The sequence below is a fragment of the Electrona antarctica genome (genome assembly GCF_951216825.1).
Source record: "Electrona antarctica genome assembly, chromosome: 22".
NCBI lineage: Eukaryota > Metazoa > Chordata > Actinopteri > Myctophiformes > Myctophidae > Electrona > Electrona antarctica.
Window position 1 is genome coordinate 34390803 of NC_136805.1, and position 27394 is coordinate 34418196.

Below are 27394 nucleotides of genomic sequence, written 5' to 3' on the forward strand. Positions count from 1 at the left end.
TTCCCGTCCTGAATGGTTTAATATTCTGGCCTGATTATGGCAAAGACGATAACAAATGTTATACTAATAGTTCAAAATATAGTCTGAATAATCGTACACTATACTTCCCTTGAGTCTAGTGTTCAATTTGTTCATCACATCACCCTGCTCAACAGTGTGGAACAGATGAGACAAAATGCGCAAAAACAATTAACTGTATTTTAATATGGTAAAATGTAGCCCTGAATGAAATGCATGACGAAGTGTACACTTCATTATATAATGCCATGTTCACATTGTTACGGGCTTGTTAAAACATGACCCAAATTCTACCCAAAAATGTACTAGGTAAACCAAAGTAAAATAATAATAATAAAGTACTGACTGACACCGTATCCATTTTAGGTAAACTGCGGTCAACAACCAGGGGTGCCGCAGTGCACCCTGACCAAACAGTAGAGCCACTGTGCGACTGACCATTTCACAGCAGGGAGTGAGGCTGAGACTGTAGCTGTCCACAATCTGCGATAGTGATCCTGGCCCTCGTCTTCCCAGACCGAGAACCAAATGTCGCGACTTTTTGGATCACATCCATTCCTTCTTTGACGTGGCCAAACACAACATGCTTGCCATCCAACCTAAAGGGAAGAATGAAGAGGTTTATTATTATCACTGTGGTCCATACCCGTCCGGGAATATATGCACACTTTGGTTGATGCCCTCATGTACTGTACGTACTGTCCATGCATTGCATTTGTATTGCCCCGATCTACACTCTGAGAAGTTTATGAACCGAGTGCAGCATACTTATTCTATTTCATGGATTTGGTTTGCATCAACCCGGATAGGGGAGGATGTCGCACTGTATAAATGTGACACTTTGCCTTGTTTACAACATTTTCAATGCTGACGAAGGCCCTTGGCCGAAACGCGTTTGTTGTGTTGCTGCTTGCAGCTTACCTTTCCCTTGTAAAGATGAAACAATAAAGTGCCTTAAAGGACTCTGTGAGTGCTGGTATTCTCCTTCTTCTAAAGTTTATGAACTGACCCTTACAGGTCCATTTGGTTCTGTACTTTGTACACTCATTAGAGTTCTGGTGGTCCCCAGACCTGACAATGAGAACCGGCGCTCTAAATCATCTAATAATTTCCATAAATAAATTAAGAATATAGTAGAGAAAGGATCCGATCCACAAGCTTGCAACGCGGCGCGATGTGAGCTCACGTTGTGAGCTTGTAGATCTGCTATTTTCACTAGTTTGGGTCGATCCCGGGAAAACGTCTAATTTGGGTCTTGAGCTAAAAGGTTTGGGAACCACTGCTCTAGCCCTTGCGATGTTCATGGTCTCAGCACATACCACTCTGTTGGAGCCAAGGTGATGAAGAACTGAGATCCATTGGTGTCGGGTCCGGCGTTGGCCATGGACAAGATGCCTAAGACAGAAAGATAAGCAACAGTCAGTGGTGCAGGGATTGACAGGGATAGGCAATTATAAATGGCGCTGGGCCGAAAGTACTAGACCCTCCGGGCTAGTAGAACACACCTTCCACTTGGGCCAGTAAAATGAATGCCATAACCCAAACACCTATAAGTGCACATTATTTTCCTGTGGTAGTGGCGTTTTGTAATGATTTTGTGAAATTGTCTGGTTAATGAGGGTCAGTTCTTGACTGTTATTAAATTCAAAAATAATGTTCCTGGGCAAGTATAGCTACAATAGTGGGGCCAGTGATCTTGAAAAGTCACTGGCCCAGAGGACCTGTGGCAAATTCCCTTTAATGTGGTTAAACCAATACATTTACTCACATACCGCACTTAAGCAGAATTTTGAGGTACTTTTACTTTTCCTGCCAGTCATGTTTCAAATTCATCTCAAGAACCAGATATTGATAAATGATAAATAAACCATCCTTCATAGCAAGCCAAAATTCCAAATATATCAAATCAACAAGATACATGGTGAAATTACACAGCCGTCTTTGTAAATCCAAACCTCATGGTCAAGTTGGGCAAAATAGGTAATCTTACAATTTAAGCCACGCCGAGTTGATAAAGTTCAGAAGGAGCAGTTCATGGAGACATTACTCACACAGCACTGCCATCTGGTGGAGAGCAGGAACTATGACAATACTATGAAGACAGCTGGGCCAGAGAAGGCTCTGAGCTGGGCTACACTAAACATCTGCAAGTTTACAATACACCACTTAAACCCTATAGACGTCGTTGACTGGGGTCTGTAATGGCTATTTTAGAATGCCAAATATACGCATTATTGTGCATTTCTCTGCCTTCCATTCAGTCTCATTGTTCACCAATATGTTCATTCTGGCTCAGCTGCAGCTGTCAATCTAACAGCTGACCTGACTCCTCCACGCTGTCAGCGATTGTATACTATTTGTCTGTATGTTTAGCGCAGATCCTTATATGGACATTCAGTATAGCATCTCTGTTAAGACAAGACTATAAGAACTGTCTGAGAATGGGGTTGGGGAGGCTTGCGCCCGGAGGGGCTGCTGGAATAGGCCTGGGCTGTTCCTCACTCTCTGTATGTTGTTACTCTGCTGAATCTTCTTAATAAATACTCTGTCTCGGTCTGGGGACCCCTAGGGGTACTTGAAATAGTTCCAGGGGGTCCCATAATAATCATAATTAGGAACCAAATGGACCGTTATGGGTCTGTAACTCAGAGAATGTACAAATGGAATGGTTCCATTTGTACACTCTCATTAGTTAAATTAACATTGATTTTACAATATAAATTGGGGTCTCAGAGATAGAAATGCGATTAAATGGGGGTTAATGAGTGCAAATTTGGGGGTCCTTGCCCTGAAAAAGTTTGGGAACCACTCAGTGGCGTATCCAGGAATTACGTTTTGGGCAGACAAGATGTGTTAATTGTCGTCTCCCCGCGCACAATCGTAACACTAAAGGTTTTCAAAGAGATACCTGCCAGACGAGTAGGATACAAAGGCTGAAAGGCATGCATTTACATTCCAATGGGTGATTGAGGGTCCGCGACGGCCAATCAGCTGTCCATTAATAGTTCTCAGGTCTTGTTTTTGTCCTCTTTTTTTTTCTCATTGTATGGATTTTGGCCAGGCCAGAAATGGATTTGGACAGGCGGACGCCTGCCCTCGCCTTATTGTAGATACGCCTCTGGAACCACTGCTCTACTCTATATGCTAAATCTCTTTGCCGAAAATAGCCAATTGTGAGCTTGTAGATTTGCCATTTTCACCAAATGTTCACCCCCAGAATAGGGAGCTATACAGTTGAATGCATAATTTGGATTTCACAATAGAGGGTATGCGCGTGACATCATCATCATACCAGGAAGTTATGCGGGAAATTCCGGGAATGCCTACTGAGTGGCAAAAAAAAAAACTACTTTCTGGCCTTGACAGCCCTATCCAAACAGAAAAGTCCTATTTGCATGTGCAATGTGCATACCCTCTATACCAGCAATGTATGAACATTGCGGATATTATGAAGTCCAAATACATTCAAATAACTAGAACTGCACTCTGTCGAGTGCCTACTTGCTTGTTGCACACAAGTAGGCCATAAATGGCCTACTAGTGTGCAAGCAGAGCGTGCAAGTGCTGTAGACCGCTACAAACTTTCAAATCTTAGCCTTAGCCTTGAATTATTAGATTTACCCATTTGCTACGTACCTTCCAGCTTGCCTATGTCTATGTCTACCGGTATGTATATGTAATTTCTGAAACACGTCATCGTTACTAGAATGCACGTGATATGATGTCATACGGACATCATATCTGACCGTGCAGGTATGCTTTCTGTGAATCGTGATGAAGATTATGTACCAACGGCAGGGTATAATTGGTTGACGATGGTGACGTAATGATGATATGTTTCAGTGTCAGGGACATACGCACATAGCACCTGACTGATAACATTACTTGCACGCTCTGCTTGCGCAAGTAAATACAGTAGGCCTACTGTGTCTTCAGGTGGAATGCTATAGCTACTATAACTATACCCTATGAGAAGAGTGCCTGAGGAATAACAGCTTTTATCTAACCACTGGGCAAAGGTTAAATATACACCAGTCTACTCTGTACCTGCTCCAGCTGGAAAGCCTTCTGCCAGTGGTGTGCTGATGTGTCTCAGAGTGAAGTTCTCATCAGCAAACTTGTGTCCATAGATGGACTTTCCTCCACTTCCGTTGTGGTTGGTGAAATCCCCGGCCTTTAATCATGAAAAACAACACTTTGACACCATGATATCCACAACACATTATGTTTGTTATTAGTTCAGTTACAGTACCACTTGTGTATTATTGAGCGAGGATTCACAACATCTTCATTCATACTTCATTCTTACCTGGCACATGAACCCGGGAATAACCCTGTGAAAGATTGAATCCTTGTAACCAAAACCTTTCTCTCCGGTGCACAGGGCTCTGAAGTTTTCTGTGAGTAAAACAATAGTAAAGATAGTCATCTTGTTTGTTATTGTTACCATGCTCACATATTACAAGCTTAATTGCAGCCGGCCTGCATGGTAGGCCTATAGGGCAGGCTATGTACTGCAGCAGCCAATTTGAAATCAATTTTGATAGATTGATTGAAAATTGTATTTCACAGTAGGCCTATGTAGAATGGGTAGGCCTACATTTCAAAGAAAGCATAAGTCAATACAAAAACTTGATACTTTGTGGAGGAAACCATGATAAAGCACTAAGACTTGTTTACAACCATTTTCAATTAATCAGAGATGCAGAATGCAGATGTGACCAATGCTAAATATAAGGCGGTGTTCAAGCCTTATATTTAGCATTGGTCGCCTTGAACTTGGTCGCCTTGAAGGCGGGCTAAGAGGAAAGATTCTGCAACACTAAATGCATGCAATTAAATGCAAAGGGATTAGGCCTACCTGCTGTTATGGGCACAACATCCGCACGCAACTGCAAGAATAAAAAGAGACATTAAAGAAGGTGAGATAAAATAAGAAAGTGTGAGAAAATACTTAAATAATGACATTATGTTGTATTCCTAATGGCTACTATACTGAATTTGCACCGTAGCAATTAGGCCTACTTTTGCCCGTTTAGATTATGCAAGAACTGAAGACATACTCACTGACCTCGAAAGTTACTCTTCCTATTGCCGTGCCGTCTACAGCAATGTCAAAGTAAACCACTGGGTTCGCATTGACCGCGACACCACTGCTGTACATTAGTAACATACATAACACATATAGCTTGATCATCCTATTTGATAAAAGCATCTCTGAAACAGACTGTACAAGTTGAAGTTATTCAACGGGGGGAAAAAAGTCACGCGTGCAGCACTGTAGCCTACGCACGGATGAATGGAATGCACGTCATGTAGAGTTGTTGTTATAAGCTCTTAGCCTGCATGTTAACCACTCCCCCTTGAAAACATTGCAATCTGATATCATCAAGGGGCGTGGTTAACCCAATTCAATTCAAAGGGCTTTATTGGCAATGGCATGAGAAACGTGCAACAATACAATCAAAACTAAATGTATACAATTGAAAGTCAGAATCTCCAATAATTCAATGTCTATGTACCAAGATCACTCGATGCAGGAATACACACAATGATTAGTCTTTGTGGTTGTTGTGTTCCTTTTGATATCCTTAATTCTCCTATACTATCTTACAAATCTGGCTGCTGTGTTTGCACATTGTTGTACAAAAACTCCAGCTGCTGGGAGAAGTACAACTTGTAGTTTCTCCCAGCAGTGTGGTTGCCCTAACACTATTGTAATTGTAACACTATATTATTTCACTAATTCCTCTAGAGCAGCGCTGCCCAAAAGGTAGATTGTGATCTACCAGAGGCTGTGCAGGTATAGACCACATGACATGCCCTAACAATATATTATTTAAATGTATAAAACAAAACAAAAAACACTTCTATTAAGGTGACTTGATTGACATCAAAAAGGGCCTGCCAGCTTAAACCCACAATGTACTACTTGAGGGTATGCACATGACATCATCGTACCTGGAAGTTATGCGGGAACGCCCACTGAGTGGCAAAAAACTACTTTCTGGCCTTGACAGCCCATTCACCCAAACAGAAAAGTCCTGTCTGATTGCATTAAACAATGTTAAACTCACCAACATTGCAGTACGAAAAGCTTGAATTATCCTCTTTCTATCTGCAAAGTTTTTGTTTCATAAAAATCCACCATAGAAACGTTATGAGCTACTTTCTGTCAAGAAATGCCCTGCATTTGATTATTTTTCTAAGTGTCAGAGTTTGGAAGTGCTTGTTTTCAATAACACAACGTTTTGCTGCCTCCTGCATTATGTGACATTTAGAAACTGGTGGTACGCAGGACGGTTGAGCTACTAATCAAATGATTCCCGAGCGCGGCGCACACTGCAGCTCACCGCTCCTTGGCTGCGGCTCACCGCTCCAAGAGATGGGTCAAATGCAGAGAAGAAATTTCACTGCGGTAACGTGTGTGACAAATCGTATGACTTTGACTTTGACAAGGCTCCAGACTTACCAAAACAAACTGGTCAGGCTACTATTTGGTCTTGTACTCCCAGAACCCACCTCACCCCTGCCCATTTGGATAGGCTGGAATGGCTTAGGGCTGACGACAGAGTTTGCTACACTAACATACAACATTCTGCATACACATGTCAAAATACTTTCCTAATGTCAACAAAGTCCACAACCACAGAGGGAGTTCATTCAGATTCAGATTCGGCTCAAACAAGGACTTAAACTCATCAATCAAACAATGTTTACAGATGAGTAGCCGTGCGCACGGTGCTCCTGAGGGTAAACAGAATTATTGTCATTGAGGTATATTTTAACCCTGTTTAGACTATTTTGTTATAATGTGCAACTCAAAGCTAATAGTTGGATACTGACACGAGGCTATACTTTTCAGGTTAAAGTTTGCACAGATCATTTGCCTGCATAGCCACAGGGTAGCATTCTGTAAGATCTTTACACAGGCCCTGATATAATCAGTCGGGTGCATTGCTTTAGCCCTGACCATTAGCTTCAATGACATATGGCTATTGACAGGACATGTGTTAACAACAATGGGCTGCAGGCTAGGTGTGCACTCTAATTCAAATTCCTTTGCCTTAAGAAAAGGCAATGCCAAGGCTGCAGGCAATTGCACTTGACATCTATTTGGTGCAACGCACAAGTATATTTGTTGGCCCAAAGGCTAGGCTGAGCCCTTGAATAGCTTATAGTGTGATACATGCAGCCACATTGACCGTGTCCTTAACCGTTCACCAATGTGTGAGTTGTCATCTGATAGGTGAAGGTCAGTTTCGTCTGCTTTATCGATCAATAATTGCTTGCATTCAAGGTCAAAGGTTGTACTTTGTTACATCCTGTGTACAGGTACATAAGAGTAAAACTATATTTTGTTGGGCTTCCTTCAGACAATGCTACAGCATAGATAACAGGAAACAGCAAACACGGCAAACAAATGGATAGAATAAAGAGTGCAAAAAAGAGCAGACAAAGAGTAAAAAGAGTATAATTATGTAGATGTGCATATTTTCCCTGTAGTAGCAAAGTTAGGTGAGCTTTGTGTGAACAATTTTACAGGTGTGCATTTTGTGGCATCTTTGGTCCCGGGGGGAGGGGTGGGTGGGATTGTTTGTTTTTGTGTTCCTTTCTTTTGCTGTTGTATGTGTTACTTGTTTTGTTTTCTTTATTCATTCATGGTGTTAACATGTTTTATTGTGCTATTTTGTCTTAAATAAAAAACATTTGATAACAAAAAAAAACAATTTTACAGTAGGCTATGTTCCATACTCTATATACAACACATTTAGTTTAGAAAGGTGCAATTCGGGCATCATAGTGCAAGAAGAGGGCACAGGTGTGAGGGAGGGGGGGCTAGCGCTTTCCTTTGCCCTGTTTCGCTCTGGTTCTTATCAGTTCGTTAATGTATCTTTTCAGGTATGTTTTTTCATGTATGTTTTCGTACTATTTACTTAATCCTAGTGTCATCTCTCGCCCTTTCCCCTAGAAAGCTCAACGTGACTGTCATGTGCTTGAAGTGTCATCGAACGATACCTCCTCTTACCCTATGAGCTGGTGACAGCAACAGACTTGACACTGACTGTTCTGTATAAAAGCTGTCCATTTTTAGTTGTCTGTACCAATAAGAAGTGGGGTGGGACCACATTCACTTACCTCCCGATCCGATACCTAGGGTGCAGATTCGATTTATAAAGCGATTCTTAAATATATTGCGATTTGATTCGATATTGCAATTTTATTGCGGCTTTTTTCGCAAAGTCACTTTGCTTTACTTTTATTATTCTAGAACATTTTAAAACAATTCTAAACAATATAGAGACCAGAAAAGTCCAATCATACATTCAATGTAGCCAGATAACATCAGTATGTCTTTCTGACATGAATGAATAAATAAAAAGCGACTGCCGTGGCATTAAAAATTGCAAAATATCCATGAATCGATATTTTTGCCGACCCCTTAAAGAACTATGAGAACCATTTTTGAAAATTGTTTTGCTATGCAATGACTTTTTGCCCCAATCCACGTGCTGTTTTGGGTATTGTTCTAAAAACAGCCAACAGCTGAAACGGAGCCTCCCAGTGGTGACCTCCAGTCCTTCCTGCGGAACTTCCTGATCAGTACATTTTAACAGCGGGTGACAGCCAAACATATTTTTCGGAAATGCGTTATTTGTCTATGGGACCCAGCAGCTACTGCCGATAGCAGGCGAAGAGGCGATAGTCGAAAAGCGGGCGTACCACTTATACGAGGACATAGGTAATGACAGCACTCACTAGGAGATCTGTATCGCCCATAGTCGCCGTTGTTCTCTCGCTGTTAAAACGCACTGTTCGATGTGATGCAGAGGACCCGCCCACCACTGGAACTGTTCGATGTGATGCAGAGGACCCGCCCACCACTGGAACTGTTCGATGTGATGCAGAGGACCCGCCCACCACTGGAACTGTTCGATGTGATGCAGAGGACCCGCCCACCACTGGAACTGTTCGATGTGATGCAGAGGACCCGCCCACCACTGGAACTGTTCGATGTGATGCAGAGGACCCGCCCACCACTGGAACTGTTCGATGTGATGCAGAGGACCCGCCCACCACTGGAACTGTTCGATGTGATGCAGAGATCCCGCCCACCATTGGAACTGTTCGATGTGATGCAGAGACAGAGAGAGGACCCACCACCTGCCCACACCACCGTCTCACCCCCTGCAAACATTTTTGAAGAGAAAACACCCCGTGTTTAAGTATTAGCAAGTGTCACCATCAAATAAGCACTCATCTAATGTCATCTAATGCAACTGGTTCGTTTGGTTCAAATGGGCATATATATATCCCTGCCTCAGTATTAGGATCTCGTTCCAGAACAAAATAACCCAATCATTCTTGTCACGAATTATGACCTTTAGCTGCTTGACCCAGTCAGCGTATTGATATCTGTGATATGATGACCACCAATTGGTCGTCTCTGATTTTAATGTATGTTTTAAAAATTCGCACCCTCATCCCTTGCAGACCTCATTTCTAATTACAACCCACCTAGGGTTTTGAGGTCGGCTGACCAGTTAAAGCTGGATGTGATTGCGACTAACAAAAGATCAAAGGGTGACCGCCGCTGATGGGGCCTTTGCGGCAGCAGCTGCTCCCAGGCTCTGGAATACTTTCCCTTTTCACATCAGAGCTGCCCAGTCCATATTTACTGTATCAGAGACTGACGTGACGTCTGTGCACAATGGTACGAGATGCATGTTCTGTTCCTGGTTTATTCTCATATAGTTCTCTGTGTGTGTGTGTGTGTGTCAGTGTGTGTGGTGTCAGTGTGTGTGTGTGCGTGCGTGTGTGTGTGTGTATTAAGTTTACTCTCTTTGGACATGAAATGTTATGCATTGGCAGTGGAAATAGCGGGAAGGGCAAGGAGAAACGAGGCACATAACAGAATTGTAGGGACATTTTCAGCAGCAGTGTTTTCATGCCCGACTGAGGCAATCAATGACGACGATCAACATGTGTGCGTCTTGCCATTTTCACAAGTGGTCAGCAGTCATATAATCTTCTAACATGATGTGCTCAAAAGGGGCGGTCACTTTTGGAGACCACGTGGCATACTGCAGGCCTCCAGGTGTCACAGAGCTTCCGAGCAGCAGCAGTAATAACTCTCACCACTGTAAACCACTATTTGTTTAAAAAGTTTTACTTATACTGCAAAAGTCATGAAATTCATTCACGAAGTGATCACCACTGCAAAAAACGCCTACCCAGAAAGAGGGTCAATGCTTTCTCATATTCTACCTGCTGGTTGTTTTTACATCACACTTACACAGATGGTCTACGAGTGTCCCTAGCCTACACCCTATGGGCTGTATTTTGCGTGTCTTAAGTACCAAGTCTTATTACTTAACTTAAGACCTGGAGGCGTGGTCAATGCTTTTTGGCCACTCAGAATAGCCAAATGGCATTGATCACGCCTCCAGGTCTTAAGTTATGTAATAAGACCTGGTACTTAAAGGACCACTTCACCACTTTTCAACTTCTCTTCCTATAATTGGTCCTAACTAATGTTCATGATAAAATACCACAATTTTTTCCTACTCAGTCTGTGTCTCATAGGAAGGCTGTGGGCAGTTCAGAAACCCGTCCACCAGTGACATCATCAATGGTGAATCCAAGAAACGGCAGGCTTTCTTTTCCTGAAAAGTTGCAATGCAAAAGTTGAAGCCATCGTTCTCACGATAATACAAATCTAAATATATTTTAAAACAAATCTTGTTTTAAAAAAAATCTGCCTAATGATGATGTCACTGGTGGACGGGTGTCCGAACTGCCCAAAGCCCTCCTATGAGACACAGACTGAGTAGGAAAAAATGGTGGTGTTTTATCATGAACATTAGTGAGGACCAATTATATGAAGATATGTTGAAAAGTGGTGAAGTGGTCCTTTAAGACACGCAAAATACAGCCCTATAAGTCAGTGGTCCCCAAAGTGGTGTCCGGGGACCCCTAGGGGTCCTTGAGAGAGTTCCAGGGGGTCCCCAGCTAAATGATAATTAGGAACCAAATGGACCATTATGGGTCTGTAACTCAGAGTGTACAAATGGAACCTTTGTGCACTCTGAGTTCAATTAACTTTGATTTTACAATATACATTAGGCGTCAGCAGAGATAGAAATGCCATTAAATGGGGGACCGTAGCCTAATTCAGGTCAAACCTGGGGTCCTTGAAATTAAACGGTTTGAGAATCACTGCTAGAGCCGTAACAATCTACTCTATTGTTTTTTTTAACTTCTAATCATGTGACATCATTGTGATGTCAGAACACTGAGAACAGGCCAGTTCCATTTATGGATATCTAGGCCGGGGTGATCTGGATTTGGGCCCTGTCCGGAGCCTGGGCAACACGTTTGTCAAATTTGAAGTCAGTGGGGGCGAACGGTTTCCGAGTAACGTGGATTACAGACGCACGACATACAGAGACTTGGTGCATTTATAGATAGATGTCTTTATCCACTTCATATTCATGTGGAATCTAAAGGCCTACTCATTGGCTGCTGCTGAGGGTGGAGAGGTCGCAACTCGCAACCCCATTCATACTGTATGATTTCCAATCAAACATGCTACTAGATATTTAGAAACACCCGAGGAGACATCAGCAAGCACTTGAGTTTGAGTACTTGAGTATTTATTTATTATATATTTAAAATAGGGATGTAGCCTACCGACAATTTGGCCGATATAGATATCCGATATAATTAATTGCTATTATGGCCGATAACCGATGTCGATATCTCATTCTGTATTAAAAAATATATAATTATTTGGGGCATTCTAAAAAAAAGTATTATTATTATTATTATTGAAATGTTGGCTCATATCCCAACATAAACAGCTTGAATGTAGCTTTTTTTTTTTAAATGTTCCAACAATTGCCTCTTTCGAAAGCTTTTTCAGGCTTTTTAAATACATTTTTCAACATAATTATAATAAAATTAAATATCTGCTATAATCCGATATATTATTTTACCTATACCAATTACCGATTAATTGGTTTAAGGCCAATATCGGCCGATTGCCGATTAATCTCCCATCACAAATTTTAAATGTTTGTATAAAATATATTCAACAATGTATTGGCTTTTAAATGTTTTGTTTTGTTCTTATGTTCAGTGAATTCAGTGCAACAAATGCCCTACTAAATAATCATACTATACTTCCCTTAAGTCTAGTGTCCATCATCACATCACCCTGCTCAACAGTGTGGAACAGATGAGACAAAATGCACAGATAAATTATCATATTTTAATATGATGAAATGTAGTCCTGAATGAAATGCACGACGATTCAAGTTTACACTGTTTTATAATCCCAAATTCACATTGTTAAGTGCTTGTTAAAACACAACCCGCAAGGTATGAAAATTCCACCCAAGAATCCACTAGGTAAACCAAAGTAAAAAAAAAAGAAAAAAAGAAAAGTACTGACTGACACCGTATCCCTGTTAGGTAAACTACTGTCAACAACCAGGGGTGCCGCAGTGCACCCTGACCAAACAGTAGAGCCACTGTGCGACTGACCATTTCACATTGAAATCACAGCAGGGGGTGAGGCCGAGACCATGTCGGCTCTCCGCTCATGATCTACTTTAGCTCTCCACAATCTGTGACGGTGATCCTCTTGGCGGTTCGCCCAGACCGAGACCCAAAAGTCTCCACTTTCTTGATCACGTCCAATCCCTCCTTGACACTGCCAAAGACAACATGCTTGCCATCCAGCCTAAGGGAAGAATAGAAGAGGTTTATTATTATCATTATCACCGCCCCGGACGGTGTCAGAATTCATATTACTCTCTAACCCAGTGATTCTCAACCCTTTTCATTTAAAGTATGCATTAGTCCAAGGACCCCAATCTACACTCTGAGAAGTTTATAAACTGACCCTCACAACTACGGATGTCCCGACTCCCGATCAAGAGTTTTTCTGCTGATAACAATTTTTCCTGGTCAGATATTTTATTTTTTTGACACAATATTTTATTTATCTCACACAATAGTACAATATCCAAAATCACAGACAATATCCAGTCTAACATCATGATATGGATCTAATATTGGTACTAGGGATTTGATTATGATTTTAACACATTTGTGTATTTTATGTAATGATGTTTTATTGTTGTATACCGACTGCCAGTGTGCCAAAAGATTTCCAATTTATGTAATGGACGATAACGTTTTCCAGGGACCAATTAAATACCATGTAAATATCTCCTTTTTTCTGTTTCAATCCCCGGCCGGTTCATACCAAATACTGGGAGCCAGTGCCTCCCTGCTTGTCACTCAGCATCAAGGGTTGGATAGGGGCAAGTCCCTGTGACATACTAGCGTCATGTCACTCAGCATCAAGGGTTGGATAGGGGCAAGTCCCTGTGACATACTAGCGTCATGTCAAGTGGGTTGGTGTACTTGTACATCAAGCTGCCTCACACTACAGAAACGGGAGATAGTCCTGCCCTATGGGCCTCATATGAGGCTTGGCAAGGCTTACTACATTCAAATATATGTGATACTAGAGAAAATAGCAGATACTCTGTGCTTGTAGATCTGCTATTTTCACTAGTTTGGGTCCCGGGCAAACATCTCATTTATTTTGTTGTGTCTTGAGCTAAAAAGGATTGGGAACCACTGTTGCGATGTTTGTTGTCTCAGCACATACCACTCTGTTTTAGCAGTGCAGATGAAGAACTGAGATCCATTGGTGTCGGCTCCGGCGTTGGCCATGGACAAGATGCCTAAAGACACAAAGATAAGATAAGCACAGTCAGTGGTGTAAAGCAGTGGTTTTCAACCCTTTTCATATCAAGGTCCATTATTTATTTGTCATTTGAGCCACGGACCACCATTTGATTTAGCCTCTCAGACCCAAGACTTCTTGTAAATTAAGTAATGCAAATGTTTAACAATAATTTAACTCTTGAAATTGTAAAATTAAAACAAAATCAGAGTACTTCTTACACCACTGGCAACAATGCTTAGTTTTCCTTTCCTGCCAGTCAGTTCAAATTGATCTCAAGAACCAGATAATGGAGCTGGCATGCAAACTTAGCTTCTTATCAGTGGACAATTTGGGTGTAAGTAAAATGATAAATAAAACATCCTTCATAGCAAGCTGCACAAATCCATTCAAAACATATCAATTCAACAAGATACATGGGGAAATTACACAGCCTTGTTTGTAAATCCAAACCTCATGGTCAATTTGGACAAAATAGGTCATCTCACACAAGCATATGGAGTTGATTATGTTCTGAACATGGAGACATTACTCGCACAACACTGCCATCTGTTGGAGAGCAGTAAGTATGACAAATTGACAATACCACAAAGACAGCTGGGCTACACTCAACAGCTGCAAGATGGACTTCACTGACTGGGGTACCTCACCCAGGGCTGTAACTCCCCTTTCCCCCCACGCTAAATCTAAAAAATAGCCAAAAATATACAGCACTGCACTCAGTAGTCAGTACTGTGTGTTCAAGTGGAATGCTACCCGATGCAGGAGAACAGTGAGAACAGCCTTCATAACCACTGGGCAAAGGTTAAATTATCCCCGTTTGGAACCTCTCCCTCCGCTATTAGCTTAAATAGCTTATTTAGTCAGACGGTGGCCAGTTAACCCCCGTCTGCAGGCGCAGTATACTGCTTCCGTAAGATTGCATTAGGAAAACATGGTACTGGCTGACTTCATAAGCACTGTAAGCGGTTGTTTCGCGCTCCAACATTTTTTACTTTCCACTCCAAATTCTATCCTCTGTAGCTCTGAGGAAATGCCTGTACCTTTTGGATACGATACTGCAAAAAGGGGGTTTCTCCACTCCTCTTGGGAGGGCTCGGCCCATTTCGACCTATGCAGGGAAATCCTGACACAGAACCTCTTCTCTAATAGTGGTTCCCAACGTGGGGTCCGGGGACCTCCAGGGGTCCTTGAGGGAGTTCCAGGGGGTCCCCAGCTAAATTATATTTTGGAACCAAACGGACCCTTATGGGTCTGTAACTCTGAGAGTGTACAAATGTTTGTTGTCATTTGTACACTCAGTTCATTTACAATGATTTTACAATATAAATTGGTGGTCTCAGAGATAAAAATGCCATTTAATGGGGGTCCGTAGACTAATGCATGTCAAACTGGGGGGGGGGTCCTTGAAATTAAACAGGTTGAGAATCTCTGCTAGAGCTGTAAAAATCTTCTCTTATGGGGGTCCCTGGCATATCTTTTCAAATGGGGGTGCGCAGTTATACACTGTACCTGATCCAGTGTGCTTCAGTTTGAAGTTCTCATCAGGGAACTTCCATCCATAGATAGACTTTCCTCCAGTTCCGTTGTGGTTGGTGAAATCCCCGCCCTTTAATCAGGAAAAACAACGCTTTGACACCATGATATCCACAACGGCATTCTGTTTGTTAGTTTAGTAACCACTTGTATTGAGGATTCACATCATTCATGTTAACTTACCTGGCACATGAACTGGGGAATCACCCTGTGAAAGATTGACCCCTTGTAACCAAAGCCGTGCTCTCCAGTGCACAGGGCTCTGAAGTTTTCTGTGAGTAAAACAATAGTTAAGATAGTTGTCTTGTCACCTCACATTTATTAAGACGTGAACTGTGAAGTCATACAAGGTTGCAGCCTGCATGCATGGTACAGTATGTGATGCAGGCATTGCAATACCTTTTCTCACACCAGCCATTGCCAGCCAACTTGACATGAAATATAGGGTAAATAAATACAGATGTTCCATTCATGTAAAACAGAGTCACAAATGCTGCTATTGTGCTTGTTGGCTCAGTGGAAAGATTCTGCAACACTAAATTAAACTGAACCTCAATTATTTTTGTTTAACCCATGCCTATTCCTCTTTCATGTCAATATGACATGAAAGCCAGCCATGCAGCCAATAGTAGGAGTTACCTGCTGTTTTGGGCACAACATCCGCATTCAACTGAAAGAATAATAATTAAAAAGAGAAATGAAAGACAGTACAGTGGGAGAAAATACTTAACTATAATGACACTTGACACATTTAAAAACAAATGGCCAATATATGGCCATTACACTAAATGTGCAACGTGACAATTAGTTATGCTTGTTTAGATTATGTAAGAAGTGAATACATGAGTATAGTGAGCCGTATTCACTGACCTCGAAGGTTACTCTCCCTACTGGCTCGTTGTCTGCAGCAATGTCAAAGTAAACCACCGGGTTCTTGTTGGCCGCTACGGGACCGCTGCTGCACATTCGTGCGGCCGTGAACGCCAGCGAACATAGTTTGATCCTGTTCGATATTAAAAGCATGATCTCTCTGAAACAGACAAGCTGTTAAACTGCAAAAAACAAAAGTCACGCGTACAGTTGTACTGTAATTAACTGTACACACATGCGTGCATGGGTGCATTCAAGCAGCCATTCAGAGCACTGTTCTTTTGGCAAATCTAGTGAGCAAATATAAGACTTCCGGTGGACGATCTCTTCAAAATAAGAGTACCCTCTAGAGTATTGAAAAAAAGTTTAATTTGCACATTAAAACTACAAATGAAGCATTTAAATGATGCTATATGATGCTATAAGACACACATTATGTTTCTGTGTAAAAATAAGTAATTAAATAACGTAAAAAAGTTATCTAAATGGATAAATGCTATTCACTGGAGTGCATGGACTTTATAAAGTGGACACTGGACAAAGATCCCTGCTATGTATCGACTAGTGTGACATACGCACATGTCCGTGGAGACCTCCTCTACAACACCACACTGTCCGCTAAGCAGCAGAGGTGTAAAACAAAAATTGGCACGCCATACAGCGAGGTGAAACATAAAAAGATGTCCCATTTCCAGACTAAAGTCAACTAAAGTGGACACTGGACAAAAATCCCTGCTATGTATCGACTAGTGTGACATACGCACATGTCCGGGGAGACCTCCTCTACAACACCACACTGTCCGCTAAGCAGCAGAGGTGTACAATTTTTTATTGGCACACCATACAGCGAGGTGAAAGGTCAAAAAACATCCCATTTCCAGACTAAAGTCAACTAAAGTGGACACTGGACAAAAATCCCTGCTATGTATCGACTAGTGTGACATACGCACATGTCCGTGGAGACCTCCTCTACAACACCACACTGTCCGCTAAGCAGCAGAGGTGTAAAACAAAAATTGGCACGCCATACAGCGAGGTGAAACATAAAAAGATGTCCCATTTCCAGACTAAAGTCAACTAAAGTGGACACTGGACAAAAATCCCTGCTATGTATCGACTAGTGTGACATATGCACATGTCCGGGGAGACCTCCTCTACAACACCACACTGTCTGCTAAGCAGCAGAGGTGTAAAACCAAAATTGGCACGCCATACAGCGAGGTGAAACATAAAAAATTTCCCATTTCCAGACTAAAGTCAACTAAAGTGGACACTGGACAAAAATCCCTGCTATGTATCGACTAGTGTGACATACGCACATGTCCGTGGAGACCTCCTCTACAACACCACACTGTCCGCTAAGCAGCAGAGGTGTTTCCAGACTAAAGTCAACTAAAGTGGACACCTGACAAAAATGGAATGGAAATGGGACATTTTCTTATGTTTCACCTCGCTGTATGGCGTGCCAATTTTTGTTTTACACCTCTGCTGCTTAGCGGACAGTGTGGTGTTGTAGAGGAGGTCTCCACGGACATGTGCGTATGTCACACTAGTCGATACATAGCAGGGACTTTTGTCCAGTGTCCACTTTAGTTGACTTTAGTCTGGAAATGGGATTTTTTTTTATGTTTCACCTCGCTGTATGGCGTGCCAATTTTTGTTTTACACCTCTGCTGCTTAGCGGACAGTGTGGTGTTGTAGAGGAGGTCTCCCCGGACATGTGCGTATGTCACACTAGTCGATACATAGCAGGGATTTTTGTCCAGTGTCCACTTTAGTTGACTTTAGTCTGGAAATGGGACATTTTTTTATGTTTCACCTCGCTGTATGGCGTGCCAATTTTTGTTTTACACCTCTGCTGCTTAGCGGACAGTGTGGTGTTGTAGAGGAGGTCTCCCCGGACATGTGCGTATGTCACACTAGTCGATACATAGCAGGGATTTTTGTCCAGTGTCCACTTTAGTTGACTTTAGTCTGGAAATGGGACATTTTTTTATGTTTCACCTCGCTGTATGGCGTGACAATTTTTGTTTTACACCTCTGCTGCTTAGCGGACAGTGTGGTGTTGTAGAGGAGGTCTCCCCGGACATGTGCGTATGTCACACTAGTCGATACATAGCAGGGATTTTTGTCCGGTGTCCACTTTAGTTGACTTTAGTCTGGAAATGGGATAGTTTTTGACCTTTCACCTCGCTGTATGGCGTGCCAATTTTTGTTTTACACCTCTGCTGCTTAGCGGACAGTGTGGTGTTGTAGAGGAGGTCTCCACGGACATGTGCGTATGTCACACTAGTCGATACATAGCAGGGATTTTTGTCCAGTGTCCACTTTAGTTGACTTTAGTCTGGAAATGGGATGTTTTTTGACCTTTCACCTCGCTGTATGGTGTGCCAATTAATTTTTTACACCTCTGCTGCTTAGCGGACAGTGTGGTGTTGTAGAGGAGGTCTCCACGGACATGTGCGTATGTCACACTAGTCGATACATAGCAGGGATTTTTGTCCAGTGTCCACTTTAGTTGACTTTAGTCTGGAAATGGGATAGTTTTTGACCTTTCACCTCGCTGTATGGCGTGCCAATTTTTGTTTTACACCTCTGCTGCTTAGCGGACAGTGTGGTGTTGTAGAGGAGGTCTCCACGGACATGTGCGTATGTCACACTAGTCGATACATAGCAGGGATTTTTGTCCAGTGTCCACTTTAGTTGACTTTAGTCTGGAAATGGGATGTTTTTTGACCTTTCACCTCGCTGTATGGTGTGCCAATTAATTTTTTACACCTCTGCTGCTTAGCGGACAGTGTGGTGTTGTAGAGGAGGTCTCCACGGACATGTGCGTATGTCACACTAGTCGATACATAGCAGGGATTTTTGTCCAGTGTCCACTTTAGTTGACTTTAGTCTGGAAATGGGACATTTTTTTATGTTTCACCTCGCTGTATGGCGTGCCAATTTTTGTTTTACACCTCTGCTGCTTAGCGGACAGTGTGGTGTTGTAGAGGAGGTCTCCCCGGACATGTGCGTATGTCACACTAGTCGATACATAGCAGGGATTTTTGTCCAGTGTCCACTTTAGTTGACTTTAGTCTGGAAATGGGACATTTTTTTATGTTTCACCTCGCTGTATGGCGTGCCAATTTTTGTTTTACACCTCTGCTGCTTAGCGGACAGTGTGGTGTTGTAGAGGAGGTCTCCACGGACATGTGCGTATGTCACACTAGTCGATACATAGCAGGGATTTTTGTCCAGTGTCCACTTTAGTTGACTTTAGTCTGGAAATGGGATGTTTTTTGACCTTTCACCTCGCTGTATGGTGTGCCAATTAAATTTTTACACCTCTGGTGCTTAGCGGACAGTGTGGTGTTGTAGAGGAGGTCTCCCCGGACATGTGCGTATGTCACACTAGTCGATACATAGCAGGGATTTTTGTCCAGTGTCCACTTTATAAAGTCCATGCACTCCAGTGAATGGACTTGGGCACTCCAGTGCATGGACTTTGGCATTTATCCATTTAGATAACTTTTTTACGTTATTTAATTACTTATTTTTACACAGAAACATAATGTGTGTCTTCACAATAACTGTAATGTAATAACAATACTAATAATGTAATGTAATAATTATTTAATTAACCTCGCTTTTATTCTGAAAGCAACCGGATGTCTTAAATTTGCTAGCTCTCTGGCAGGAAGTTCTAGATTTGCCAAAAGAACGGAGCCGTTATTCAGGAAGCACTAGTTCTTCTTCCTGATCTTTGTTCTTCTTTGGTTGAGTTTTAGCCGGTGTTGCTTTATCGCCATCTACTGAATATTATAGGTTCTACTACTACTAGCTTCACAGTGCAAACTATTACAGTACAGTCCAAGTGCATAATGTTTTAATGTTAATAAATAGGTCTACATAAATAAATAAATATATATTTTAGGATATCATATAATGTATCTGTATTGGGAAATGACTGAGCAACTGTGAAGGAAGTGACGAATAAGTCTACCGGTATAAAAGGTCAGCTAAAAAACCCTTAAAACACATAAATCATACAGAGTGACTGCACCTGACTGGAAGTTCCCTGAGTGGAAGATTAGCGCAAAGGCAACGCTACAAGTCTTCATCGAACTTCATCATGCGGCAGGTAACTTGTTTTATTTCGATGTCATGTCTCTCCCGTGTCATATGAGCGTCGGGAGATATATTTTTTCGGGTTGATTTGCTTGGTTCTCTCAAAAAAAAATGGAAAGAAAATAACTTGATTCACTTTGAATTTCCTGTCTGTCTAAAAGGCTAAGCCCAAGACATGTCTCGTGAGGCCTCAGGGGATGACCTCGTACACCACCACCACCTCAGCAGCGAAGTGAGTCAAACATGCTAACAGCCTAGAATGATTTAAGTTCATTACTATCAGTAATGATGAATATAGGCCTACTGTATAAGATTCTGACATGCATTACGATGGTGCATATTAATCATCATTGTAACAGTAATTCACTTAAAGCAACATTTTAGTGTTTGCATTTTGAGTGATGCCAGACAGACACAGTAGTTTGCAGACTTTGTTGCCCTACACCCAAACTACATACCCAGGACAGTGAGGACAGCAACATTTAATTGAGCTGCGGAACAACATTTGAAAAGGTTTTCTGCCTGGGACCACCATAAGCGATTTGACTAGATTTCAAAAATGCAAGCTCCCAATAGCCACCTAATTTGCTCAGGGGGCACAAGCTCTTGGAGGCACATTATAGTCCGTCCGTCTGTTAGTTAGTCACCCACGCCACGCCTCCATATATGGTCACGCCTTGTGACATCACATCTCCATATATGGTCACACCTCGTGACATCATGAAGACCCTTAGATCTCCATAGCCTATATGGTTGTCAGTCCATCACGCTTCGTGACATCATGCCTCGTGACACGCTCCATATGTCAATCTGACATCATCAAACCCTCTACTGGATAACCATACATGGAGATGACTGGATCATCACCTAAATCTGCATATATGGAGCCGGCCAGCAACTCTACATCTGACCTCAAACCCTTAAGGCCTATTCATAGTCTGGATTTTCGGTGGTGAGGTGACCACCGAACTACAACATGACGTCACGAGCCGCGGTGAAGAGCAAACCACCACCACCGCCCCAGCCCTTCTCTCTGTTTTTACTCACCACCGCTCAACGTTATTTCAGCTCCGGTGGTTAGCTCACCACCGAAAATCCAGACTATGAATGAGCCTTTAGATCTTCATAGCTCTAATGGGTTTCATTTAGAGCTATGTTACTCTCGACTTCCGGGGCTCGCATGAATGCAGACCAGCCTTTCGTCTTTAGCGTAAATAAAAAGAGCGTTTTTGCTTCTCACCAAAACAAAGGTGGGTTGTATCATTAGAAAGCCTACTTTCCTTAGTGGAAGCACTCTGAGCCAGAAAGTGATTTTTTTTTTTTCACCGGAGGAAAAATATTCTCTATGAGGCAATTCTCTGGGCAATATCGGTAGAAGGCGCAGTGGAGTAACAAAGTATTATTTTTTTTCCCGGTGGAAACAAAATCCCCTTTTGGCCAAAAAATACCATGTGTATATGTGTGGTGGGTGGCTCAGAGTGCTTCCACTACGGAAAGTAGGCTTTCTAATGACACAACCCGCCTTTGTTTTTATTTACGCTAATGACGAGAGGCTGGTCTGCATTCATGCGAGCCCCGGAAGTCGAGAGTAACATAGCTCTAAATGAAACACATTAGAGCTTTGGACCAGAGCTAAGATCTCTGTATACAGTATGGAGCTGACCTGTTCTGACATTCCATATGTTGATCCTTCCTGTTCTGACATTCCGTATGTTGATCTGACCTCATCAAACCCTGTACACTCAAGACACGCTCCATATATGGCCAGTACAGAATTCATTCCATAAGTTGATCTGACCTCCCATGCCAAAGTAAAGCGCTCGCCCAGCAGTCTGCCGTCACCCAGGCGGCTGCATGCACGTGACCTCGCCCTTGGTCGCTTTTCGCCCTCAGGGCCCACTGGTATATTGCTAATGGAAATATTTGTTCTATAGGTATAATTTATTTGGCTCCAATCCAGTATTGCGGTCATTAAAGAAATCAATGTTCTACTAGCTCAGAGCTTGTACTCTATGAGCTGTCTTTTTTAATAGCCAAAAAATATTAATGGGGGTTCATTTTTCTGCTGATCCCCTGAAGGACTCCTGTCGGTCTTCAGACCCCACTTTGAGAACCACTGGGTTATGCCATAACCCATTATTTTTTTTTAACTCTATACCATAACCGTTATGGTATGGAGTTAAAAAAAAAATCAGAATCTTAATTTTCCTCTGTCTAACTATTCCTTAATTTTAAGTTTCTGTGGCTACCAAGTGGGGGGGGGGGACTTTTTTTGCCGGCCCACATGTGCATTCCTCGGCCACACGCAGACATCCTTACATTCAAAGAAAATCGCCCAATGATAGAACCGCAGTATCTTCAATGAATTGTTAACTGTTAAGAATTTCGGTTCAACTTAACTATAAACATCCCTAGTATGGAAGCAATTTGTGTCATTCACATTCTTCATAGTGTTGTCCAGTCTGTTGTTCAATCCCCTGATCTCTATTGTCTGTGCATCCTTCTCATCAGGAAATGGACTCTGAATGATTTTGAAATTGGCAAACCGCTGGGTAAGGGCCAGTTCGGGAACGTCTACCTTGCGAGGGAGAAGGCGCTGAAAGCCACTGTGGTGCTGAAGGTGTTGTTCAAGTCTCAGATAGAAAAAGAGGGCATGGAACATCAACTCAGAAGGGAGATCGAGATTCAGTCCCATCTCAGGTTGGTATTATGTAAATGGCATTAATAAAAGGATTCCTGCATGGCAACTTGACTTTGTCATTTGTATGTGTGGTCCCTATAGACTGCATGAGTAAAATAGACCATTTCTAAAATAAAGAGAAATATTGAAGGTGTTTTTAATTAGGTATAGCAAGGTATGGCAATTATGTATTGGCCAGGGATCCTTTTATCAATCCTCCTAATCACACTCTTAAGATGTTGCACTGCAAAACCAAAACACAATTCAGCACCCGTTTGCTCTGTGGACAAACGTCTGATAAGAGGAGTCAGAAACTAAAGTAGCGTCTGGCTCCATGATCAGATTTACCAGGTAGACCACTGATTCAAAAAAATTAAATTTAATACGTTTAAGTTCATGTTAAAGTATACCATTCAGTATATCTGTATAGGGATGTCAAAGGTCATCAGCATTAATGGGCGGTGAGGAAACTCAAGCTGCTGTAATGTAATGTAACGTACCGTACCCGTTCTGCCATGTCGTGGCTCTTGTGCAACCGCAGTGTGCAGTCTTTACATCAAATTGCAGGTGCCTTCAAACTCTTGCTTTAATTTCATGGATTAGGTTTTTGGTCGGCTCAGACAAGCGACGTGTTTTCAGACCTGACCATCATTATTTACTATGTGGCTATGCATTAAAATAAGGATTTAAACAACTTTAATTGTGTCTGGATGTTGCCATTAGAGGTATTTCTTTGTCTGGTAATGAATATTCTTCAAACTTTGACTCCTGCAATGTCACTCTTCCCTCTCCTCAGACATCCAAATATCCTTTGCTTCTACAACTATTTTCATGACCGCACACGAATCTTTCTGATCCTTGAGTACGCCGCACGTGGTGAGCTATACAAGCTGCTGCAGAAATGCGGACGATTTGACGAGCAACGCACTGCCACGGTACGACTCAAATGTTTTAACCATTTAAGCCCTGTGTGCAATGTATATAATTTCAGACACAAGACCATATCTAACAACAGAGGCAGCTAAACTCTTCATGCACGCACGCATTTTTTTTCACACATGTGTGAAACATTTTGCAGATGCTTGTCTCATTTTTAAGATCTTAAATGGACTTGCACAGCTACCACTGAAACAGTTTATAGATCGAAGGGACAGTGGTGACAGGGCAACTACCAGAGGGGACTGCCAATCAGACGTAGTGTGTTTGGTAAAACGGTCTTCTCTGTTAGAGCCTCCCAACACTGGAACAGTCTCCCCACAGAAGTAAGGGAGACCTCCAACTATCTGACCTGCAAATTCAACCTGAAGAGGTGGCTAAAAACAAATCAAATCTGTAATCCTGAGTAATCGGCACTATTTAATTTATCACTGGTGTCATTTTTCACTTCACTTTGCGGTTGTTCTGTCCCCTGTACCATGTTTATTTGTGTTTTTGCTCAGGGACTACAGATGAATTAGCTTCAGGCTAACTCTGGCCCATTTACATTGATGTGAAAACAGACATGTTGATTAATGAGCTTTGTCCCTGTTAAATAAATACTTGTCGCACGATGACGAATAGCCAAACTACTTTCACCTGGCCACTGCAAGGGGTTACTTTAACCATAGCATCCCTATTCTGGGAGGAACATTCGCTGAACAGTGAACATGGTAGCTCTACTAGCTCACAACGTGTGAGCTTGTAGATCGGGTATTTTTGGCAAAGATTGGTTAAAAACAATATAGAGCCAACTCGGGTCTTTTACCAAGTAAGAGGGTTTTAAGTGGTTCGTTTTTTTTAGTTTTTTTTGTCGCTGCTAAATTGATAGAAATGTGGCCTATTTTATTTATGTAGTCTAATTCTAACATTTTAAATTGTCAGTACATGGAGGAGGTGTCCGACGCACTCAAATATTGCCATGACAATAAAGTCATTCATCGTGACATCAAGCCAGAGAATCTGCTTCTTGGCTTTCGAGGGGAGCTTAAAATCGCAGACTTTGGGTGGTCTGTCCATGCACCATCTTTAAGGTAAGGAATTCACACATAATCCGAGCTACTGTGATGTGATTTGGCCAAAATGTTACTTTAATAAAAAAGTGAAGATGTTTAATTGGAATATTGTTTTACTGCTTAAGTATACTGTAATGTCTGTCGGGTGGAAACCTCATGTGTCCAAAACTGTTACTTTTCAGGATTTAATTCAAAATAGAAGATCTACAAGCCGTGCAGCATTTCGAGCTTGCTAATGCTGTAGTATGTAACATTGCTGTAACATTTGTAGGCGAAAAACCATGTGTGGGACACTGGACTACCTGCCCCCAGAGATGATCGAGGGCGCAACCCACAATGAGAAGGTGGACTTCTGGTGCATTGGAATCCTCTGCTACGAATGCCTGGTTGGCACCCCACCTTTTGAAACGGCCAACGCCCCAGAAACGTACAACAGAATTAAGCAGGTTAACATCTCTTTATTTTTGGGGGGGTTAGACCTTTTTGACCTTTTTGACCAGCACTCTACTTGCCTCCACACTTCCACAGACTATTTATTCATACTCTGCCAAGGTTCTAGGCTTAAGGTGGTTGCACACCGGCTGCGTTTTTCGGAAAACCGATGGAGAGACGCCACTAAAAATCCCAATTCGCATCCGATTCGCGCCCGGTGTGTGGAGACCTTTATTATCCTGCTCTCAAAGTCTTCACATACAGTTAATATAAAACACATTTATTCAGGCACATTTCAGCCACCACTTTTGCGCATTTGGACCACTCTACGCAAAGTCATCAAACAGCGACGTGCTCCTATGGTAACATCATTCTACAGGCCACTTTATTTTGGCACTAGAGCGAGACCGGCCTTCTAGTCCTATTCATCGAAACCTATTCACATTCTTCACATACATTTGTTTTATAAACAAGAAATTATCACATAGATATTTGTCAGGTGAAAGAAGCGCTGTCTCTGTTGTGTTCTTTCCGTTGTGTCCCCCCACCCCCCCATATTGGTATTATTATTTTACTAATATGTATGTTTGTGTCACAACCTCGCTGCTGCTGTTTGCGTTAGTTTCTGACGCTCTGTGCGCTGTAACCGTGAGCTGGCTGTCTGCCATGCGCACCCCCGCAATGGCATTGGTTGCACTGCGCCGTTTCAGCCGTGTTTGGTTTGACGTTGTATCGAGTGATGTTCGAACATTGAAACGTGTAACTGTAGTATGCGCAGTGTTGGGGTAAGCTCTTCCTACCCCGTCAGTGTGCTTCTCTGCTGCGTTGCTCTGCAGCCTGCGGTGCTGCCAGGGATATTTGCCTCTCCCCTTCCCATTGGCCAGAGGGAGCTTTGCCGTACCATTGGCTAGAAGCAGTCAATCATGTCAGTATGACTAGGTGGCAATCTTGTCTACATTTCATGAGCTTTCATTAGTCAGGTTTCACCTGACGACAAATAAAACCAACTATCCCCAAACGTCCTTCTCGGTTATTCATTTACAACGTAATGTATAGAATAATCGTTAGTTGCAGCCCTAAATGGAGACAATATTTAACTTGTTTGATATTTTCAGGTGGACTTGCACTTCCCATCGTTTGTGTCAGAGGGAGCCAGGGACCTCATTACAAAGCTTCTGCGCTATCGTCCAGAGGAGCGACTGCCCTTGCAGAAAGTCATGGACCACACCTGGGTGCGTGGCAACACCCAACGAGTCCTACCCCCTCTCTTCCGATGAAGACGCTTGTCCATGTTGATAAAATTCACTGGTGTGGTTGTTGCATACCTGACTCGTACATTATTTTGGTATAGCATTCAAGACTGTGTGCAGACCTTCTCCTTCTATTTAGTGTGGTTGTCTGTCATGTGTCCCGTGTGGGATAGAATTTATTTGTCCCTGTCAGTATTTGTTTTCTATTAAGTCAACGTTGTAATGTTTTGAGGTCAAATGCTTAGAAAGTTTATTATCCTGTCTGTGTCCTTGAACTAGTAAATTACATCTTGTGATCAAGTTCTCATTAGTTGTACTTTCAAGTTTCAATTAAGTTATATTTGAACAGCCAAAGAATTTGCCCCCTACCTACGTGTTCAATGGACCAAAAGGGTGGCTCATTCATGGCCATGGCTGAGGGCACTGTTTTGCAGATGGGTTCACAGATTGTGACGAGCATTGTTTGTCAAGTTCACAGCCCAAGTCTGATGTAGGCCAATCTGAGACCCCATCGGCAAATAAAGGAGAAACTACAGTTCTAATATGTTCTAACTTCTAATATGATTCTGAATATTGCTATAACTATCACCTGCTATCATATTCCTAAACATTCTCAAATGTTAGGAATTGGGATATAGGATTAAAAAGCACTTCAGTCATTCTATGGTCATACAATTATGTTCAAATAAAATGGACACAGTTTGGTAACCAAAGGACTACTTCCTCCGGGGAGGGA

At 42.2% G+C, this 27394-nt stretch overlaps 3 protein-coding genes across 3 annotated transcripts; 1 reads left to right on the top strand and 2 right to left on the bottom strand.

The window, feature by feature from the left end:
- Positions 1–184: 184 nt before the first annotated feature.
- LOC306915360 (peptidyl-prolyl cis-trans isomerase A-like) lies at positions 185–5346 on the bottom strand. Its single transcript, XM_079492676.1, has 6 exons — positions 5090–5346; positions 4880–4910; positions 4328–4416; positions 4066–4192; positions 1338–1413; positions 185–617 (listed from the first exon to the last, which is right to left on the bottom strand). The coding sequence occupies exons 1-6, from the start codon at positions 5231–5233 to the stop codon at positions 461–463; spliced, it is 624 nt and encodes a 207-aa protein (XP_079348802.1). The 5' UTR covers positions 5234–5346; the 3' UTR covers positions 185–460.
- Positions 5347–12272: 6926 nt separating this feature from the next.
- On the bottom strand, positions 12273–16477 carry LOC306915361 (peptidyl-prolyl cis-trans isomerase A-like). The gene is made up of 6 exons (XM_079492677.1): positions 16190–16477; positions 15959–15989; positions 15503–15591; positions 15296–15392; positions 13706–13781; positions 12273–12766 (listed from the first exon to the last, which is right to left on the bottom strand). Exons 1-6 carry the CDS (start codon positions 16340–16342, stop codon positions 12631–12633), a joined length of 582 nt encoding a protein of 193 aa, XP_079348803.1. The 5' UTR covers positions 16343–16477; the 3' UTR covers positions 12273–12630.
- Positions 16478–20183: 3706 nt separating this feature from the next.
- Positions 20184–26958, top strand: LOC306915383 (aurora kinase B-like). Its single transcript, XM_079492712.1, has 7 exons — positions 20184–20318; positions 20467–20537; positions 22817–23005; positions 23782–23920; positions 24846–24994; positions 25248–25422; positions 26524–26958. The coding sequence occupies exons 1-7, from the start codon at positions 20310–20312 to the stop codon at positions 26683–26685; spliced, it is 894 nt and encodes a 297-aa protein (XP_079348838.1). The 5' UTR covers positions 20184–20309; the 3' UTR covers positions 26686–26958.
- Positions 26959–27394: the final 436 nt, after the last annotated feature.

Coding starts and splice junctions, on each gene's coding strand:
- LOC306915360 (XM_079492676.1), bottom strand. CDS start 5,233: ATGCTTTTATCAAATAGGATGATCAAGCTATATGTGTTATGTATGTTA. Junction 1,414..4,065: donor AGGCTTTCCAGCTGGAGCAG/GTACAGAGTAGA, acceptor TTTCTGTCTTAG/GCATCTTGTCCATGGCCAAC. Junction 618..1,337: donor ACCTTGGCTCCAACAGAGTG/GTATGTGCTGAG, acceptor TCTTCCCTTTAG/GTTGGATGGCAAGCATGTTG.
- LOC306915361 (XM_079492677.1), bottom strand. CDS start 16,342: ATGCTTTTAATATCGAACAGGATCAAACTATGTTCGCTGGCGTTCACG. Junction 15,592..15,958: donor TGTTGTGCCCAAAACAGCAG/GTAACTCCTACT, acceptor TTTTACTCACAG/AAAACTTCAGAGCCCTGTGC. Junction 13,782..15,295: donor ACTGAAGCACACTGGATCAG/GTACAGTGTATA, acceptor TTGTGTCTTTAG/GCATCTTGTCCATGGCCAAC.
- LOC306915383 (XM_079492712.1), top strand. Junction 23,006..23,781: donor GAGATTCAGTCCCATCTCAG/GTTGGTATTATG, acceptor CCCTCTCCTCAG/ACATCCAAATATCCTTTGCT. Junction 23,921..24,845: donor ACGAGCAACGCACTGCCACG/GTACGACTCAAA, acceptor TTAAATTGTCAG/TACATGGAGGAGGTGTCCGA.